Raw genomic sequence first — 20,305 nt, 5'->3', positions numbered from 1 at the left:
TAATGAAAATTTTTTGGTCTGAGTTTATCAGATGTTACTGGACTGGACATTGTTAATATATATAATGGAGTTTTTATCTGAATCTGTCAAATGTTAATGGACTAGACATCATTAATGTAATTTTTGTCTGTATATATTGCATATACTTATTGAAGATAGTTTTTCTTGTATTAGTTATAAGCTTTTTTAATTTTAGACAAAAAGAGAGGAGATGTGGGGGTATTGTGTCCCCCAAAATATTGTGTACCCTAATAAATTTATCTGGGGTCAGAGAACAGACAGCCACTAGATACAAAGGCTAGAAAATGGTGGCACTCACACCTTTAATCCTAGCATTCCAGAGATAGAAATCCCTCTGGATCTCTGTGAGTTCAAGGCCACATTGGAAACAGCCAAGCATGGTGACACGCCTTTAATCCCAGAAAGCCAGCCTTTAATCCCAGGGAGTGGTGGTAGAAAGTAGAAAGATATATAAGGCGTGAGAACCAGAAACTAGAAGGAATTTGGCTGGTTAAGCATGTGGCTGGTTAAGCATTCAGGCTTTGGAGCAACACAGTTCAGCTGAGATTCATTCTGGATGAGGACAGAGAGGCTTCCAGTCTGAGGAGACAAAACCAGCTGAAGATCCAGTGAGGTGAGATAGCTGTGGCTTGCTCTGTCTCTCTGATCTACCAGCATGGACCCCAATAACTGGCCTCAGGTTTGATTTTATTAATAAGAACTTTTAAGATTCATGCTACAGAGGACCAAGCTCCTCCCCTGCATCACGGCTGGGGAGGCAAACCAGCATAGGGAATGGATTCCCAAAAGCCAGTTGAAGCACCAGAGACAGGTCCTGATCCCACTGCTGGGAGCCTGTCAAACGGACCAAGCTACACAACTGTCACACACATGCAGAGGGCCTAGTTCGGTCCTATGCAGGCTCCCCAAAAGGGTTTTTTAATCAATTGTTTTGGGGACAGGGTCTCACTATGTAGCCTGGGCTGGCTTCAGATTCTGCATCCCCCTGCCTCTGCACTACCTCTGAGGTTGCAGCCGCATGTCCAGCTGTTGTTTGGTATACATAAAGAATCCTTGGCGAAGCGGTGGTGGTGCACACCTTTAATCCCAACATTCGGAGGCAGAGGCAGGCGGGTCTCTGTGAGTTCAAGGCCAGCCTGGTCTCCAAAGCGAGTTCCAGGAAAGGCACAAAGCTATGCAGAGAAACCCTGTCTCAACGCCCCCCCCCCAAAAAAAAAGAATTCTCACCCTTTCTTTCATCATGATTGCTAGTAGAACTTTCTAGACAAGTAGGTGCTGCTTTCTCTCCTACAGATGCTCAGTCCATGGATCCATACAGGGGCCCAACATTTTACATTTCTTTTTTAAAAAAGTAAACCTGAAAATGATTTTGAAAAGCAGCGAAGGTGGAGAACCACTGGGTAAGCTTTCTTGCCACAGATGGCTTTTCTGCAGAACAACCATCTGTAACATAGCGGGTGAATGCTGCTGTACCCCAGGATGTCCTTCTGGGAAATATTGGCTAATGGAACCATCTAGAGCTCACAGGAGGATGTTACAGCTGCATCATATTTACAGGTTCTTGGAAAACTGTGGAAGTGAAAGACATGAACTTTGACAAGAAAGCACATATGAGCATCAATTACCATTTTCCAAAGCTTCGGCGTTGGGCACCTCACTTTTATCAGTTTGGTGCTGGGAGGAAATAGCCGCAAACTCGATGTTCCCGATATTCAAAATCCCAGCCAGAATTCTGTACACGGAATGCACTTCCTGGAAAGGACATTGAGAACCATGCTTGGAGGTCATTGCCAATTAAAGTAACAAATCACTCACCCTTGAGTTGAAATTACTATAGTTGTCTATCAAACTCTGTTCTTCCTCTTTCTGAACACACACAATTTCCCCAAGCTTCCTGAAGTTTGAGGTATCAATGTCACCATGCATTAACAATAAAGTAAAACGTGCTTCCTCGGGTCCCAGGCCCAGTGGAAGCGAACACACTTCCTCCACCACGCTGCCTTTCTCACTATTGCTGGCTGGAACTCCCCACAACCTGGCCTCAGCCATGTCCTTAGACCATCGAAGGACCACAAGGAATGGAGCTGCTCTGCCACCTGCTGTGGTGACCAAGAGGTGACCAAGAGCTTTAGCTGTTTACGCTAATCAGTCCCAGCTCCCAAATTCAGAGATGGGCCTTTCTTCAGAACAGGAGAGTAGAGGTTCCCTCACCTCCTTGGGGTACAGCATTTTATAAAATATCTAGGAGTGTATTATCCATTGACGGCTTACTAGGAGACCTCAGAGCTGTGGATTGCAATGCATGATGTGAGCACATAATTTGGAAGACTCACTAGAAATAAACCATGATGTTACTATGTACGAAGAAGAAAGTATATTTTGCCTTTGTCTCTAGATCCCAGCAGAAGAGTTTCTAAAATTGTCTGGGTGATCAGATCTTTGTTGTGGCAACAAGAGCCTCCAACCCTTCCTGCATTTCTGTTAGTAAGAGGGTCTGGGTGGGCTTCTAGAGAAGGCCTGTAATCGGAGGAGCTGGTTGCTCAAGAGAAACAAGGCTTAGAACTTAGTCCCCCCTGATCCCATCAAACCCTGGGGAGGGCCAGGGCTCCAAAGTGAGTTAATCACCAATGGCCAATAATTAATCAGGTGTGTGTGTGTGTGTGTGTGTGTGTGTGTGTGTGTGTGTGTGTGTGGTGTGGTGTGGTGTGGTATAAACTCCACAAAAACCCTAAACAGGATCAGGGAGTTTCCAAATTAGTAAATCCATGGAGATGCTGGCAGGGCGGTGTGCCCAGGTGGCATGAGCCCTTACTGTTCACTGCCCATTCACTTTTCATTTGGCTTTCCTGGGTTGTAACATTTATAATAAGTCTGCAACCTTAAGCAAAATGTTTTCCTGAATTCTGTGAACTAGTTATTAGTTACTACTACCACCAATAATAATAATAACAACAACAACAATAATAATAACTAGAATTAGTTATACCAACTAATCAGGCTACAGAATAAGGTCATGGTAACTTTGTAACCAGTTCAGAAGTGTAAGAAGCCTGGGGCTTTCAACTGGTGTCTGAAGTGGGGGGTCTTGTGGGACTGAGCCCTGAACTTGGAGGATCTAATACTAACTCTACATAAACAGACTGGGTAGACTTGTAGTCACTGAGCTGGTATAAGAGATTAATTGATAGACTATTAGGAAAAACCTCACTTATTTGGTGATATAAATTTGAGTAAAATCCATTCAGATCATCTGAGTCCTGTTTTCATGTTCAAAGTTGAGCATGTAAGTAGCATTAATGAATTAAAAATAATGCATGCTTTATTATTTAAATTTTTCATTTTCTATACATGAAACAAGGGAACATCTCGTTGAGAAATGTCTGAATTTTATGCTATTAAACAAAACTACTTCCATAAAACATATTCAAATGGGTTATTTGATTTAATACCGTACACAGCAGCTAAGTAATAGGAACTGTCACTAGACCCTTGATAAATACTGCCCCCCAAACTGAGCCTCCCTGCAGACATTACTCAGGAAAGCCTAAAATCTGAATGCAGGCTGAAACACTGACATCTGCTGGATGCCTGATAATGTTACAAAGATGAATGAGGCTTCTGAGCCAGGCTTCGGCTCTGGATAAGCATTGTTCTTCCAGCTTCTAAATCAAGGGCACGACGTCATGTTTTAGACTTGAAGAATCCTTATTTAATCACACCACTTAAAAGTAGCTAAGGAGAACACCTACCAAATGGGTTTTTTTTCAGAACTTGCCTGGATTTAACATGACAGCCCCTCATTACTGTGATCAATACAGGATGAGTCCTGCCGCATGCATCAAGCGACTCCCGACGGAGGCAGATCTGAGAGTTTAAAGCCAAGACCGTAGCGATGAGTTCTGCATCTCCCATGTCTGTATCCAGCCTCCTCCAGGTTTTATCTAAATCTCTCCTCACTCTAAGAGAAAGTGTAGTTCTAACGAACGCACACAGTCCCTACCATAGAAGCCAAGGCATCTCCCCCCAACAGGCCTCCAGCACTTCAGCACTGTGATTATGAGCGCCAAAGAAAATGGCCACCCGAGACCATGCTCTTGAGATGAACAACTTACCAGGTTGCTTCCCTGGCCACATTTTCTTCAGTGCTATGCCCGGGGGTCAACAAGAGTGGAAATTTACCTCAGACCTCCAGGGAGAACATTTAGATTCAAAGCACATGGACCGCTAGAGCTGCTTTCCTTCCGGGTCCTTCCTTGGACCAATGACAGAGCAGGGATAGGGCTCTCCCTCTGAGGGTGCTCCCTATGTGGCATCTCTGGGATTTTCTCCCACTCTACTCCATAAGCCTGGCCTGGGGGCTAATCACACCCCCCTTTCAGACCTAGGAACTTCTACCTATCACAGAGTTCAGTTCAAACACTAAACCAGCCATGCCAGAGCTCCCAATGCTGCGCCCATCATGGAATGGCTCCACCTTCCCCAAAACTGCTTGATCAAATGGGAAATCTTTTTCTCCATCCTTAGTCTGTTTTCTCTTGCTGGTTTGTAGCTATGAAGACTCTTCTGGAATCTCGGCCTTTCCTGTGGAGTCTTATGGCCCTATTTTTATTTATTTCTAGTCTCTAACTTTCTTTATGACACAATGACAAAACCTCACTCAGTTTTATCAAGGTTTAACAAGTTCCTCCAACCAGGTCATCTCAACAGACTGCTTCTAGCAGGTCAGCCTCCCTCTGACGGAGGGAGGAGGAGGAGGAGAGCGCTTCTCCAGCAAAGCCTCTTCTCAGACACTTCCCAAGGCAAGTGTTGTCTAAGATCGTGTTGAGGCCAAGTCCAAAGTTAAGAAGGGCTGGCTGTCGATTGGCTGAAACTACTCTGGCTCCCAGGCACCCCAGGCCACTGTCTGTCTTGCTTTCCCCCCCCAAAAAAAATTTACTTGACCTCTTTCTTTTCTCAAAATCTCTCACTTTTGTCAGTTCTGCCCTAAACACTTTATCAGGGCTGCTGAAGACTGTAACATATTACTTACCTTCTTGGCATGGCTTATAACATTTAGTGACTTAAAGGTCAGTGTACCCCACCCTTAAGCTTTTCAACTTCTATTTTAACATATCTCTTTGGAATCTCTCTTCAGAAGTATCATTTTGATTGGTGATATAATTTGAAGAATGAGAAGAAATTCTGCCCTGAACTTAGGTTTCGTTGTGGCCTCTGTGTCCAAGGACCTGCAGTACACGTCCACTCTCTACCATCAATCATATTCAGCATCCAGGTGTTCACGCACTTTTAAACACTGCAGCTCTACTTACATAGTATGTTAGGATACTGCTTGTACCAGCAGGGCCAGCATTATTTAATATTAAACAGAAACAGTGTGGTTTGGCTCACGACATCTCAGCTGGGTGTAAGGTCAAATCCCTTTGTCCTTTGCACAGAGCCGCCATCATTACTGGAGGGCTCCTTCCGCCCTGGAAGTTTCTTCATGGAACTGCCAGGGGCAGGTGTTCTTTAGAATGCTTTCGGATGGTGCCTGGAATTAAAATCCATCCTCCCAAGTCCACACTAAGGTTTGCCTGCCTAATTTTGTCGTGAGGTTTTTGGGGGGGGGGGGGGAGTACAGAGCAAATAAACAAAAAACAAACTTAAAGAGTTCCCACAGGGAATGAGGGACCTTCTAAGAAAGGACAGGAAATACAATTTTAATTGAATTGGTCAGTTTATTTAAGCTCCGTTGAGAAATGACTGGCAGAAAATCATTAGAGAAATTCTGTCCCATCAGCTACTTGGCATTCTGCTGCCTGATCCTATACGACTTCGTCTTCCTGAGTTTAGGCCTGGTACCGTGACTTTATAAACACGGCCTAAAGTCAGATAACCCAGCAGAGCAGGTTGTCTGCAGAGATACAGGGTCAGAGAGATAAAATCCATCATCTGCCTTGCATTTCTGAAGCTACTGACCAAATTAGGTTGGTTTATTCCCAAATGAATTAGTGTGGGACACAGGGAAGAGACACACAGTGACACACTGTCACTTCCCTGCTATGCACCGGAGAGAAACATACAACATACTGTCGCCTTCCTGTTATCAACAGGGAAGGTATACACAGTGACATACCATCATACTCCTGTCCTGTACTGGGGAGATCCACCCAGGGACATATCCATGGTGATGTACTACCACACTCCTGCTGCACACTGTATAATCTGGGGAGATCCACCCAGGGACACATCCATCGTGACGTACTACCACACTCCTGCTGCACACTGAGGTGAGAATACACAGTAACAGGCCATTATACTCCTATTACTCATTGACACGCACAAATTAAGAAGTTTCACCCTCTTATTTTTTTCTTCTTTATATTCATGTACACTGCCATTCTTTCCTTTTATTGTACCCACCACCCTGTGCTCAGGAATGGCCTGCCTCAACGGCGTATACTGAAATGCTTAACTGCTTCTGTTAAATTTACCGTTAAACCATCAACATCTGTTTTATTAGCAGCGGCCATGCTGGCTAGCTTTGACATCAACTCCACACAGGCTGGAGTCATTTCAGAAGAGGGAACCTCAACTGAGAAAATGCAGCCACGAGGTTGGCTGTGGCCAAGCCAATGGTGCGTTTTCTGGATCAATGACTGATGTAGAGGGACCCAGTTCACTGTGGGCAGTGTTAACCCTGGGTTGGTGCTGTAAGAAAGCAGGCTGAGCAAGCCATGAGGAACAAGCTGGTAGGTATCACTCTTGCATGGCCTCTGTATCAGTTCCTGCCTTCAAATCCCTGCCCTGAGTTTCCCAGACAAGCTTTCAAATGAAATAAAGCCTTCCCCTTAGTTGCTTTTGTTCATGGTGTTTTATTATAGCAACTGAAGCCCTAAGTAAGACAGAAGCCTGTTTCTATCAGAATAACATCACATGTATGTTCTCTTCTGAAGCCACAGCCAATCACAGCACAGCCTTCTATCACCATCTTTTATTCATCGAAAGCAAACTATCATCTCCCTTACAGGCTCCCTTCATGGATCCTGTCCCCTTTGGAGGACATGTGCCCCACCCTTTGGCATGACCTCAGGCATGGGCTTGTACTTCAAACAAGTTTCTACCTCTGCCATCAACTCTTCAGACGATGTGTAATTGATAACCATGATCTCTGTACGTGAGCCACCACAAAAATCCCTTACCAAGGCAGGGACCTGTTAAACTGTCCTCAAAGGAGCTGAGAGAAATGTGTTTCTATTTTTATCCTCACATTTGGGATATTTCCCTGTCCATTTATGGTATGTGAGAGGCCAACAACAACAAAATGAACAGCTATGTAGAAGAAAAAAAAAAGAAGAAGAAAGAAACGTATTATTAGGACTGAGATCAGCTATACTGGGGAGGAAAGAACAGGTCAAACTCTTTGGATTACAGAAGCAATGCTTTACCCGGAGTAGCTGTCCCAAGGTAAACAGAGTGTTTTGTAATCTAAGATTTAACACTCCGGCCTTCCTCCTAATCATTCACCCCCTGTGCCAGCAAAGCGAAAGAGCCTCTATGTTCTTACGAAATCAATGGCACGAAGCCCAGAAACTATGAAAGAATGTATCATGGAGCAATATTTGGTCCTAGAGCTATAAATACTGTGTGTCGACCCCAGCGTATATTTAATAGAGGAAGTCTATATGTAGAATGACGGAAGTGGCGTCACACCTGCAGCCACAGTTAACAACGGGCAAGTGTGGAGGAGAAAGTGACCGCAGAGACATTAGGAGAGTTTTAATTCGTTTGTTATAGCACAAAGAGCTACTTGCAAAAGCATGTCCTAGGGTTTAGGCATAACCTATACATCCCCGAACCCCTCTTTTCAGGGCAGTATTCTTTTGGCATCTGTTGCTACAACCAGGTTGAATTTATAGCAATGGTAATAATTGATAGGTGTTTGGTCCTTACAGGCATGCCTCTCATCATGTATGTTCATTTGGGCATCTTGTTTCAATTCAGATTCTGATTTGGTCATTCTTGGATGGACCAGAGAGTCTGCACTCCAAACAAGCTTTCAGGGAATGACAAAGTTTTGGATCCTTAGACCACATGTTGAGTAGACCACATGTTATCTCACAAGTGACATGCAGTTGATGTGTGTCCAGCAAGTTAGAACACCCATCTGCAGACATTCACATTGAGTTTGTCTCTCTCTTGGCCAGCATGTACCTTGTTAGTGAATCCAATAATCCTGAAGCAGTGCTGAATTGCTTCAAACTGTCTCCGGTAAGACTCCTTGGAAGTGATGTCCTGCATGACTCTTCCAGTCTCAGCCGCTATGTATCTGAACAAAGTGGGACATGAATCAACACAGTGAGCGTTCGTTCACTTAGCAAGCAGCACTGAACAAGGCCAGGCGAGACCTGGGCTTCTTTGCAAGGGTGTGTCCTTCCCAGGCTAATCCTGTGGCTGGGAGCTTTTAAACAAGGCGAGTGCTGAGACATAGTGCTTGCCCCCTCCTCTCCTCTTGCATATTTAACTTAACAGAATGAGTTTCCAGTTAAGGAAACAGCTCCATTTACTTCTAGATTTGTCAACGGCTTAACTGAACACTCAAAATTAACCAGCAGCCTCCTCACTGCCAGCAGCAAGGGGTCTTGCAGTAACACTTACCTAGGGGGCTTTTCCTCAGGAAGTCTGAACTCAGAGAGTTTCTTTTGGTGATAAAGACCAGCATAAATATAGTAAAATATGTGAAAATTTTTCTCTCCCCTGGAAAAAAAAAATGAGGAAGAGGTTTCATTTATACCATATTCCAGGCTTCCTCCATATTCCAGGCTTCCCTGACCTAAATAATTGATTCTATTTCCTCTTTTGTACAAAATATTATTTTGCAACAAATTTACATATGCAGGCAATTAAATATGTATCATCCTAATTACAAAACATCAATAGCGGTAATATTCCTACAGTCATAAGGACAGCGGCGCTTTACCAAACACATGTACCTTCATTATAAACTCACGGTAAATTCTAGAACTAATTCAGGTAGCGGCTCAGGCTGCCTGCAACACTCTCTCCATGCAGCTCCTGGTCCTGTGCACCTGTGTCACCAGCCTCTGTAACTTCAGGGAGTGGGAAGCCCAGCCCACAGTGACCAGCCACCCCACCCCCCCCGCCCCCACCCTGCTCTGCTGGAGCCCCAAACAGAAAATGCTTGGAAATCCCACAGCAGTCAAGAAAGCATTAGTTTCAGAGCTGAGGATTGCACTCTCCCAAGGTGTAATGCTTTCAGACACCCCTAAAAATGCCATTCCTCAGTCCCCAGTGCCTCCTGCATCCACCTCTTTTCTTTTGTCTGGTTTATAAGTTTTGGGTTTTTTATTTTTATTTTTAATGGGAAGGGGGTGTTTCACCTTCACGTTATCATGTGCATCACGTGCATGCAGTACTCATTCGGGCCAGAAGAGGGTGTTGGATCTTCTGGAACTGGAGTAACACGAAATTGCTAGGTACTCCACGGGTGCTCAGAACCGACCCTAGGTTGTCTGCAAGAGCAGCAGTTGCTTTTAAGTCCCATCTTTCCATTCCTGGCCCACATCTTCGGAGCTGCCCTGGACAGGCTGCCCAGGGTTTTCATAGCATCCGCAGATGATACAGAAGGAAGCAAGACGTATGCACGTGCCCAGATACTGCACAGCAAGGGGAGGCGTCATGACCTCAAAAGCATGATCGGGTCTTTTCTTTTTTAATTTTTTTTTTCATTTTACATACAAGCCACAGTTCCTCCTCTCTCCCCTCCTCAAACTCCACCCTCCCCATCCACTCCTCAGAGAGGGTAAGGCCTCCCACGGAGAGTCGGTAAAGCCTGGCATATCAAGTTGAGGCAGGACCAAGCCCCTCTCCGCTACATCAAGGCTGAGCAAGGTATCCCTTGTTGTGATCCTCCTGCCTCCACATCCCCAAGGCTGGGATCGCAAGGTCCGTGACACCACGCCAAGCTCCCTTCATTGTTTAAAATAAATTGTGTGTGTTTAAGGTATGCAGTATGACACAGAATGTACAGAGATGATTTGAAAAGATTATTATTTCAACGTATAAATGTCCTGAATGCCAGTTATGGCAGGAACTACTCTGGATGCCGGAGAAACAGGACGAAGAGGATTCATACTCTTTTGGAGCATTCCTTCGAGACAGAGTTAGATGAAACAAGAGGGGCCTTGAGGTCAGGGCTTTAAAATCAACAATCATGGGGCAATGATAAAGAATAATGCTTGGAATGGAAAACCCTTGTGCCAAGTCAGGAGAACTAACCCTATAGGGAAGCCCCGAAGCCTGAGCAGGCGTTTCGAGGAGTTGTCTATAGAAGGGAAACAGACAGAAGTCTGCACACAAGGGTCAGAGAGCTGTCTTATGCTTGGCCAGCCTCTGAAAGGCTGTTTATTCAATGTCCATTTGTGAGACCTTCAGATGACCTCATCCAGAGATGGGGGACCAGGAAATAGGATACTGGAGTGCGCCCACAAGGGCAGAGTCACCACAGTTAGGAAGGCGGGACCTGAAAGGCCTTAACATCTCTTCATCTCATTCAAGTCTCTTAACAACCTTGGGAGGTTGGTGTTGTTAGGCCTGTGTGACACATGAAGACAGCAAGATGAGACAATGTTTATGCCACTGAGCAACATGCCATAGGAAGAGCATGGAGCACAGGTCACAGCACCATCGCTCGGTCAGAGACAGCTCTCCACTTTAAAACCATACTAATATGGGGTGAGGGGAGAGACAGAGACTCACACAGGTGATCGAGAGGCCACAGGGCAGCTTCACACACCCGTAGCTCCATCTTTTCATTGTTCATACCAGCTTCTACTGTGTGAGGAAACGGGAAACTGTCTGATGGAGGAAGGTGTTTGGTGCTTCTGTTGAACAGTTGTGTTTGTTTGTTTTGTGCTGGAGATCAAGCCTAGCACACCATACCCCACCAGCCACACCCACAAACGTTCGGCTTCTTCAGCTAGTCCCCGGCCTGTGGTTTCCGTCGGCCCAGTGTCTGACTACTCAGTCGTTCTTGCTCTCCACTCTGCCACCTTTATCCAGCCTATGTTCTCACACACACATTTGGGGACAGCCCCCTCTCATCTCCATCAGCCCACGGATGCTAGAGTTAGCATTTCAAAGCAGCCACACCCCTGCCCGAGAAAGTTCTCCAGTTTCCTAGTCTTTCTAGAAAAGGTTCAAAATCCTCAGCCTGGCTCCAAAGCCCTGCATGATCCATTCTCCGTCTCCTCCCCACCCCTTTCTCCCCACCCTGTCCCCATTTTGTTGGCTGACTCTTAAGTGATCCACAGATCTCAGATCAAATGTCTTAAACCCGGGGAATGCATCTTTCCTTCCGAATCCCAGGTGTACTGGCTAGCTTCACATCAACTTGACACAAGACAGAAAGTTGCTTAGGAAAAGAGAACCTCAATGGAAAGAATGCTCCTGTCAGATTGTTTTGTGGGGCATTTGGTGTAAGAAAGCAGGCTGAGCAAACCATGGGTGCAAACTAGCCAGCAGCCCTCCTCCTCCATGGCCTCTGCATCAGCCCCTGCCTCCAGGGGTCTGTCCTGTTTGCGTTCCCCGACTTCCTTGGATGTCGCACTGTGATGTCAAAGTGTAAACACAAGAAATCCTTTTCTCCCCAAGTTGCTTTTGGTCGTGGTGTCTTAGCACAAATGGAAACCCTCTTTCCTCATGAACCCACACAACTCCTGTTGGGGGATATTTGATCACATTGTAAACCCCAAGTTAGCATTTGTTTAATTAAATAAAATTAATTTTGGGTCAGGAGACTGAGTTAGCAACTAGTTGACAGAAAGTTATCATAGAGCACCACAGGGCATCTGGAAGAGATGGAGAGACACACAGGAAGTGATAGGGAGGGGTTTTGAGTGGTGCAGGGTTTTTTGTTGTTGTTGTTGTTGTTTTTTTTTTTTTTGTTTTGTTTTGTTTTGTTTTTGTCTTGGCACAGCAGAAAGAGGAGTTTTGGGGGAGATGCCAGCAAGGAGAGAAGGTTAGCTAGTTACTACTCAGCCTCTCTGAGCTAGCAGGTTTTCACCCCAGCCTTTGAATCTCGAGTCTTATTCATAAATAAAACAATAGAGATTTAGTTAAAGCTACCTTTAGCAGCAGCAACAGGGCCTGTGCCTGAGAATACAGAATTCCCACCAGGCTGCAGCCTGAGTGGCCGGGCCACTTCTAGAGAAGCAGGCCACTAACCGTGGAGTCGCAATTGCTGGCTGAAACAGCAGTAGATTAAGGTGCCAGAGATAAAACAACAAATTCCTTTTCCTAAATCAGGTTATATGTTCTCCTTTTTGCCCATTTCACCTTCCTAGCACTTACTTGTGTGCATGGAGCCCCCTACTCCTGAAAAACACTGGTATCCTGCAGTAATCAAAACCAAGAAGAAGAAGAAGAAGAAGAAGAGTGGCTAACCCTGTTAACATGCACCACATCGCACATGCTTTTGAGTAATTTTATACAGATGGATTTCTCAGTCTTCCCAACAAACCCATAAGGCCATTACCGGTAGCATTTCCATTTCACAAACGAGGCTCTGGACCGTTCAGTGACCGGCCCAATGTCAGAGCATCAAAACCAGCATTCAAGCCCAGAGCACCATGCTGTTGACGACTATTACCGATTATTATAATGCTTTTCTCAAAACAGTGTTGCAGCTTGACTAATGTCCCTAATAGGCTTGTGTATTTGAGCACTGGGTCCCCAGTTGGTGACACTGGCTGACAAGGTTATGGAACCTTCAGGCAGTGGAGCCTTGCTGGAGGAAGCACATCACTGGGCAGGCTCTGAGGCTTGAGCACCTGACCAGACTTCCTGTCCTCACTCTCGGCTTCCTGTGCGTCGATGAAATGTGATCGGCCAGCTTTGTGCTCCTGGCTACCGTCTTTCCTAGCCGTGATGGACTGTGTCCCCAACCCTCCCTCTCCCAAGACTTTTATCATTCTATCACAGCAACAGAAAAGTAATGAAGGCATAGTGTAACTGCATTCTTTCCCAGTTGAAAGAAAAATTTGTGGAATATTCTCAGTGCCTTTTTAAAATATATATATATATACACAATTTCACATTTAGGGATAAAGTGAATTTTTTGGGTTTTGTTTGTTTGTTTCCCAGAGAAGGTTTCTCTGTGTAGCCCTGGCTGTCCTGAAACTTGCTCTGTAGACCAGGCTGGTCTTGAATTCGGAGATCCACCTGCCTCTGCCTCCTGAGTCCTGAGATTAAAGGCATGCACCACCACCACCCGGCTGATAAAGTGGATTTTTAAGGTGTGTGCAAATTAATCATTGTTAAATCTACCTTACACAACCAACTCAAGAGAAACAGATATACCATTCATAAAGCATCCCCCAAGTCCTTTGCAATCTCCCCTTAATGCCTTTTGGCATTAGAAACAAAAACAAAACAAACAAAAACAACTACCACCAAGGGCTGGAGAGATGGCTCAGCTGTTAAGAGCTCTTGCTGCCCTTGCAGAGGCTTTGAGTTCAGTTCCCAGACTGCACACAGCAGCTTACAGCCATCTGTAATTTCTGCTTCGAGGCTCTGACTTCATCCTCTGGTCTCTTAGGGTGACAGGCACTCACACGGCGCACAGACATACATGTAAGTAAAACACTCATGAACATAAGGCAAAACTAAACCCTGGAAAACAAACAGATTAACCACCACTGATCTTTTGCTTTAAAAAATCAAGGGAGACTAAAGAACAAGAGGAGACGGAACCTTTAGAATTCCCCATCCTCCATTTGGCAGAGCAAAAAAAGTGATCAACTATAAAGTGCACCCACGCTGCCTGCTTGATGACTCTGGATTTCTCAAGGAGGTACTCGGAGATTCTTGCTCCCATCACAGCTCCGTGGGGTGAACATCATTTCCAGATACTTCCCAAACCGGCTGGAGTTATCATTGATGGCCGTGCAGGCGTTCCCGAAGGCTCCACCAAGGAGTTCACTTGAAGAATTTTCTGACGTAAGGTCTGATTGTTGGCCTGGGAGGAACAGACGGCAGGCAGTTGGGAGAAGCCTGCAGAAGCAGGCATTCCGATCATGTCTCCAGGCACCACACACACACACACACACACACACACACACGCACGCACGCACGCACGCACGCACGCACACACACACACACACTCTCCACTTTAGGAAAGTTAGTGTCAATGAAGGAGTCACCAGGTGCCGTGAGTCAGAAAACCAGATTTGGCGGCAGTTTTAAAGTCTGACTGCACTGCATAGAAAATCTTCGATGGATGTGTACTGCTTAACAGTTTACAGAGGGTTCCAAAACCAGACATCCTCTAACTTTTCCACCGCGCTCTTCAATAAACCTCACTTCTAATAAAGGAGTTCTCAAACCGCTCTTAGGCATGTGATGCACAAATGCTTAGACTAGGCAATGCCCGGACTCATCCTGCAATCCTTCCCTCCACGTCTGTGTCCAGGCTGCACCTTTCCTTTTCCTTAACTGCTGCTCAGTGGATTCCATTTGCCGTTTTCCTAATCACCACAGCGGATCTGACTCAGTTTCTAGTCACTTCCCCCACTTAATGGCTCAATGTTTCCATTACATTGGAAACACACAAGATAATTAATTTGCCCACAATCTAGTAAATCTGTGTTGGTATTGTTTTTCTCACTACGTGAAGTAAGGACAGCATGCTGGCATCTTAAGAGCCTAGCTATCAGGAGGCAACACAACAAAGATGAAATGTTCTTATGTAACCCCCGATTTAAAAAAAAAAAAAAGAAAATAGAAAATCTTATCTGCTATGAAATGCACAGTTGGTTCTGCAGGGTTTCAAACCATGACACAGACTCCAGTTGGCCCATACCTTTCCCAAGAAAGTCAGATGCTGAACGATGAGATGGGCGCTCTCCGTCTTCCCTGACCCGCTTTCTCCACTGATGACTATGCACTGACACAGAAAAGAGAGTCAGGGAGGAACCCAACAAATTACCCACAGAAACAACCTGTGCATTTGGTGGTGGCTTTTCCACATAACGCCCTCCGCTACATTCCTCCATTTCTCACTCAACAATCATTCTATCTGGGGACTCTTTCCAGTCTGTGAAGAGCTGGGACAGCTGCTTGCCATTGCAAAGGACAGATGTAGCATCGTCTGGTGGTGCCATTGTTAATTGATCTTTGTGAGTTGCTCGGTCTATTCTTGTTATAAACTATATTGCAATGAATAATCCTACATGCAGGTCATTGTGTCTACATCCAGATTCATCTGCTGAATAAATTCTAAGTGGGCAACATTCCATCAAAAAGTAAAGGTCTTTGTGAAATAGCTATTACTGTGTTGCTTGGCCAGGGACCACAGCAGCTGGCTAATTCACTAGAGTAACAACTTGTGTTTACTGGCATGTTAGAAAGGGTACAGAATCCAGGGCCATACGTGGGAGACATGAACAGAGCATGTGGAGTTGATGTGGTGGCACACGGAAAGCAGTCCGCTCTCCTGCATCCTCACCACACAGTGCCTTGATTTGTGCCAATCTGATAGATTAAAAGCAGGTTTTCAATACACTTTGAATCTGTGCCTCTTTTATTATGAGGGAGGTCAAAGGCCTGCCATGTGCTTAAGGTCAACCATATTTTCTTTTTTGGCCTTATCTCTATCCTTTGCCTGTTTTTATTGTATTGTTGACCATGTTCTTTTTACACTTCCTGGAGCTCTTTGTGCACACAGGAAATCAGTGAGAAGGTAGAATAAAAACCACGTATTTGGCCTTTGTCCTTGGTTCCCAGAAAACAGCTTTTGGAGTTTCCTGACTGATGGAGTGATGGGAGTGTCTTCTGCTCAGGAGGAATGCCTCTAACCACATCTGTGCCTGTGCATCAGGTGGTTCCAAGTGGAGCCAGACTGCCTCAGATGGGGATGGGCAATGAGAAAGAACAGATAGATGGTTAGAGGATGGGAACTTTCAGACCCCCTCCCATCTTCCAGGAAGGCAAAGAGGTTGCAAATTGAGTTCAATAAAAAACTTTACTGAAAATAACTAATTTATTTAATTATTTAAAATATTCTATTAGCATATATTCCTTGCACACAGTGTTGGATTTCACAAAGATAATTTTTTTCAAGTCTATCATGTACCTTGACTATATTCATACCAGTCTTATTCCCTGAGTTGTAAAATCTTTTTAATGATTTATTTTTTTTATCATATGTGCATTGGTGTTTTGCCTGCATGTGTGTCTGTGTGAGAGCATCAGATCCCCTTGAACTGCAGTTACAGACAGTTGTGAGCTGCCATGTGGGTGCTGGGAACTGAACTTGGGTCCTCTGAAAGAGCAGCCAGTGCTCTTAACCACTGAGCCTCTGAGTTATGAAAACTCTTAAACAAATGAGATTCAATGAGTTTAGAAGCTGAAGAATTGAAGGTCCTGGGATACAGTGCTCAGGTGAAAGGCAGGATCCTGTATGCTCCCACTTTCTCCCTCCATCTGTTCCACGCATGTCTCCCATACAGCTTCCCTGGGTTGTACCCTAATATGCCAGTAAAGACAAATTTAGTCTTCTCCTTAGTTCTTTGAGTTGTTCTGGTGAATTAGCCAGCCTGAAAGAGCATTGTTGGAACCCATGAACTTGGCTTGGCAGGAGTGTGGGGATCCTGGGTACTCCTTTTGTGACTGGCATCTGATATGTGGGCATTTTTATTGAAGTTAACTATGGGATGCCTGCTTCCACTTTTTAAAGGGTTCCTATGAGGAGGAGAGAAAAATAAGAAACTTGTAGATAGAAAGACAGCAGAGAGGAGACAGACAGAGACACAGGATAGCTTCGGGAGGACCTGGATCAAAATCCACCAGCCCCTCCTGGCTCAAAGGGACTTTTTATAACAATGCCAAGGGGCAGAGCAAAAGATCTGCCCCTTGCTAGATCAAAGCATGCTGCACAGCCAAGTGCAGACCCTTCCAAACACCTGGTAACCACACCCGTGGTCCAATCATTTCCCTCTGCAGCCCTGCTGGGTAAAGCAAGCTCAGATCTCACTAGGAAACTGCTGTGGGCCTCCACAGATAACCTATAACCTGTAGGGTCTGTGCTAACTCCAGAGTGTGTCAGGATTACACTGAATTGTAGGACACCCTGGAAAAACTGTTTAGTATTGGAAAAGACACAATTTGGTGTCAGAAGCAAAATGGGGGTAGGGAGGGGAAAAAACAAAACAAAACAAAAACCTACAGCAGGCAAGCTTTGTGGCCTGAAAGTCACGTTCTCTCTGTCGACTTCTTTCCTTTCCGGGAAATCTGCAGACGGTTTGTAAATCTTCATAGTAATGCAAAGATGTTCATCTCTAACACCAGTAAGGCTCTGTTCTGTGAATTTTATTGTGCAGTGGTTTGAGTGAGAAATTTTGAACACTGGGTCCCTAGTTGGTGGTGCTGTTTGGGGAGGTTTAGGAGGTGTGGCCTTGCTGGAGGGGTGTGTCACTGGGGGGCTTTGGGAGTAAAAACGTTTCACCTGCTTCTCCTTGTCTCTCTTTGCTTTGTGTTTGCAGTTCCAGATGAGCACTCTCAGTGGCTACTCCAGCAGCCACGCCTGCTCGCTGCCCCACTTTTCCACCAGGACAGACTCTCATACCTCTGGAGCCGGAAGCTAACTAAACCCTTCCTCCTGGAAGTTGCCTTGGCCATGCTGTTTTATCACAGCAACAGAAAAGCCACTAATACACACTGTTATATGCTGTGGGATGGTCTGTATGTCAAATTGCTCTGATTGGTCAATAAATAAAACACTGATTGGCCAGTGGCCAGGCAGGAAGTAGGTGGGACAAGGAGAGAGGAGAATTCTGGGAAGAGGAAGGCTGAGGCAGAGAGACACTGTGAGCCGCCACCATGACCAGCAGCATGTGAAGATGCCAGTAAGCCACCAGCCACGTGGCAAGGTATAGATTTATGGAAATGGATTAATTTAAGCTATAAAAACAGTTAGCAAGAAGCCTGCCATATTACATACAGTTTGTATGCAATATAAGTCTCTTTACTTGGTTGGGTCTGAGCGGCTGTGGGACTGGCGGGTGACAAAGATTTGTCCTGACTGTGGACAAGGCAGGAAAACTCTAGCTACAGTTATAATTTTGTCTACCCTCAACAGACCCAAAAGTTTAGACTTCCTGGGTCTCTGGAAATATGTACATAGTAAGCTCTCATAAAAATCTCTTGCCAAATTAGGTTACCTCTGTTTGTTTACAGAATGCAGAAATAAAGGAAAATAAATCTAGCAAAACGGAGGAGGGATAAGAGGTAGGATAAACCATGCAGTGAATTGGAAGTCTAGGTAATTAAAATTTATGAGTTACATTTGTGTTTAACTAACATTGAACTTAAAGTTTGTCAGTCTTAACCTTAGCCCATCAAATTTCTCAGCAGCTAGATGATCAGGGCCAGGTGTAGGGAGTGCAGTATTTCACATACATGGGGCCTAGTCATGAGGATTCTGAGATATTAATAGGAGGGGATTTCATTTATGCCACCACACACCCCATTTTTATTACAGCCATTGCATGTAATCAGGTTGTGGCTGCTCTATGTTCTCATTATGTCCATATTAGAAATGTCTTTATTGCGTTTCATGAGAGAAAATGAGTGCTCCGAGTGTGTTGTGAATCTCAAAAGGGTGTTCTCCTTCTCAGGCTTCCAGTTGCCCTGTACTGCAATTTCATTCCCCATTTCCTCAGGCTAGCCTCAGCAGCTACAGGTCCAAACAAAAATGGCAGATGAGCCATGTTCTACCACGTGAGCTGGCAGAAGAGGAAAGCTAGTCCTTACCTGGTCTTTGCTGAAAGTAACCAAACACTGGTAAGCGTTATCAGCGGATGCAAATATGTGGGGAGGATTCGAGGCACGTCTCACCCCATGATAAAGCCTGGAAAACTGGAGGAAAGATGCGACTCATTTACAGGACCCTTCAAGTGCTCCACTGGACCATCTAATGCTTTCACCATCTATCACCCAGAAAAACAAGGCTTTTCGCTTGAGGGGACTCGCTGCTTCTGGGAGGCTCAGGGATCTGCAGGCGATGTTCTGACCCCTGTTCTCCATTACTGGCTGCCCAAGCTCGGGTAAGGGCCACTAACGGCCTTACTCTGGCTCTTCCTCTACTGAAGGGACATAGTATTTACAGCTTTCCCCATGTCATAGGGTGATAAGAAGTGACCCAACTCAGTGCTTGGCATGTAGCAAGCAATCAGTATTTGTTAACTTTTATTGTTGCTTGTTTAAGAAGTTTCTCCCAAAGATAAAATCCCATTTGTGTTAAGCTATTGTCTACAGTTTGGGATATCAGTCCCATGGTGGGAGATGGGTTACTGGTTTTAATACTACTTCATTTTATTTGTATGTTTGATTTTCTTTTTCCATTGCCGGGGTTTGAACCCAGGGTCATGTACATGTTAAGTAAGCAGTTCCACTGAGCTACATCCCCAGCCCCACCCGGCCTTGTGATTTTTAATCACCCATCAAGGAACAAAATACTTTTAAAGCAGTCCTCACCTGTGGAGAGTATATGCTTAGGTTCTGGAAGGGGTTTAAGGCAATCAGTATATCTCCAACATAGGTGTAGATCAGCGCGTCTTCATACCGCTTCTGCAGCCAATAGATAAGTGTTTCCTAGGAAGAGGAGAAGCAGCTTTGAGAAACACAATCAGTCGAGGCAGAGATGCTAAGAGTACACATTTTAGTTCAAAAAGATTAAAGCAACCCATTCAAATCTTAACGTTCTTAATGACTCTAAGTCTCTAAAATGATGACAGAGGCCTTGAAAAGATGCAATAATAAGAATGTGCTGAAAGAATTAAGAATTGCTGACAGGCATCGAGATAGCCAACGAAGATTTCAGTTGTTACTGGGCTGGGGGCAGACTTTGTCCAATCAGGAGGTTCTGTTTATAATTAGATTTAACCGTATGCGACAGATCCCCCAGGTTCTTGGAACCAAACTCGGGGCCCCTGGATGAGCAGCAATTGCTCTTGCTATTAACAGTTGAGCTGTCTTGCCAGCCCTAGTAATTTCATTTCTCAAAAGTTACACTTAAAGACCTGATTGTGGGACTACGGAACTGAACTGTGGTGTTACCCGTCAGTGACTGAGGTCTTGGCGCTGAGGGTCCTCAGCAGTAGACTCTGCAGACAGAGGTTCAACTTAACTAGCAGCCCACGCAGATGTAAGTATCCCGAGTGAGGAACGGTCATAGTTTTCAGATTTCAAATGTGAACTAAAATACCTCCACTGCTGTGAAGGAAAC

The 20,305-nt window shown here is 45.0% G+C and overlaps 1 protein-coding gene across 1 annotated transcript in view; it reads right to left on the bottom strand.

Annotated features, from left to right (window-relative positions):
- Window positions 1-15,520, bottom strand: part of Myo3b (myosin IIIB) — a 75,294-nt gene extending 59,774 nt beyond the window's left edge. The window contains 8 exon segments of the mRNA XM_037204422.1: window positions 1,647-1,773; window positions 8,215-8,329; window positions 8,659-8,757; window positions 13,839-13,907; window positions 13,909-13,984; window positions 13,987-14,038; window positions 14,882-14,965; window positions 15,452-15,520. Of these exon segments, the coding sequence (XP_037060317.1) occupies window positions 1,647-1,773; window positions 8,215-8,329; window positions 8,659-8,757; window positions 13,839-13,907; window positions 13,909-13,984; window positions 13,987-14,038; window positions 14,882-14,965; window positions 15,452-15,520 (691 nt within the window).
- Window positions 15,521-20,305: the final 4,785 nt, after the last annotated feature.

The sequence above is a fragment of the Peromyscus leucopus genome, chromosome 4, assembly GCF_004664715.2.
Source record: "Peromyscus leucopus breed LL Stock chromosome 4, UCI_PerLeu_2.1, whole genome shotgun sequence".
NCBI classification, from domain to species: domain Eukaryota; kingdom Metazoa; phylum Chordata; class Mammalia; order Rodentia; family Cricetidae; genus Peromyscus; species Peromyscus leucopus.
Note: the sequence above shows the minus strand (reverse complement) of the source record. Positions and strands in the feature narration are given on the sequence as shown.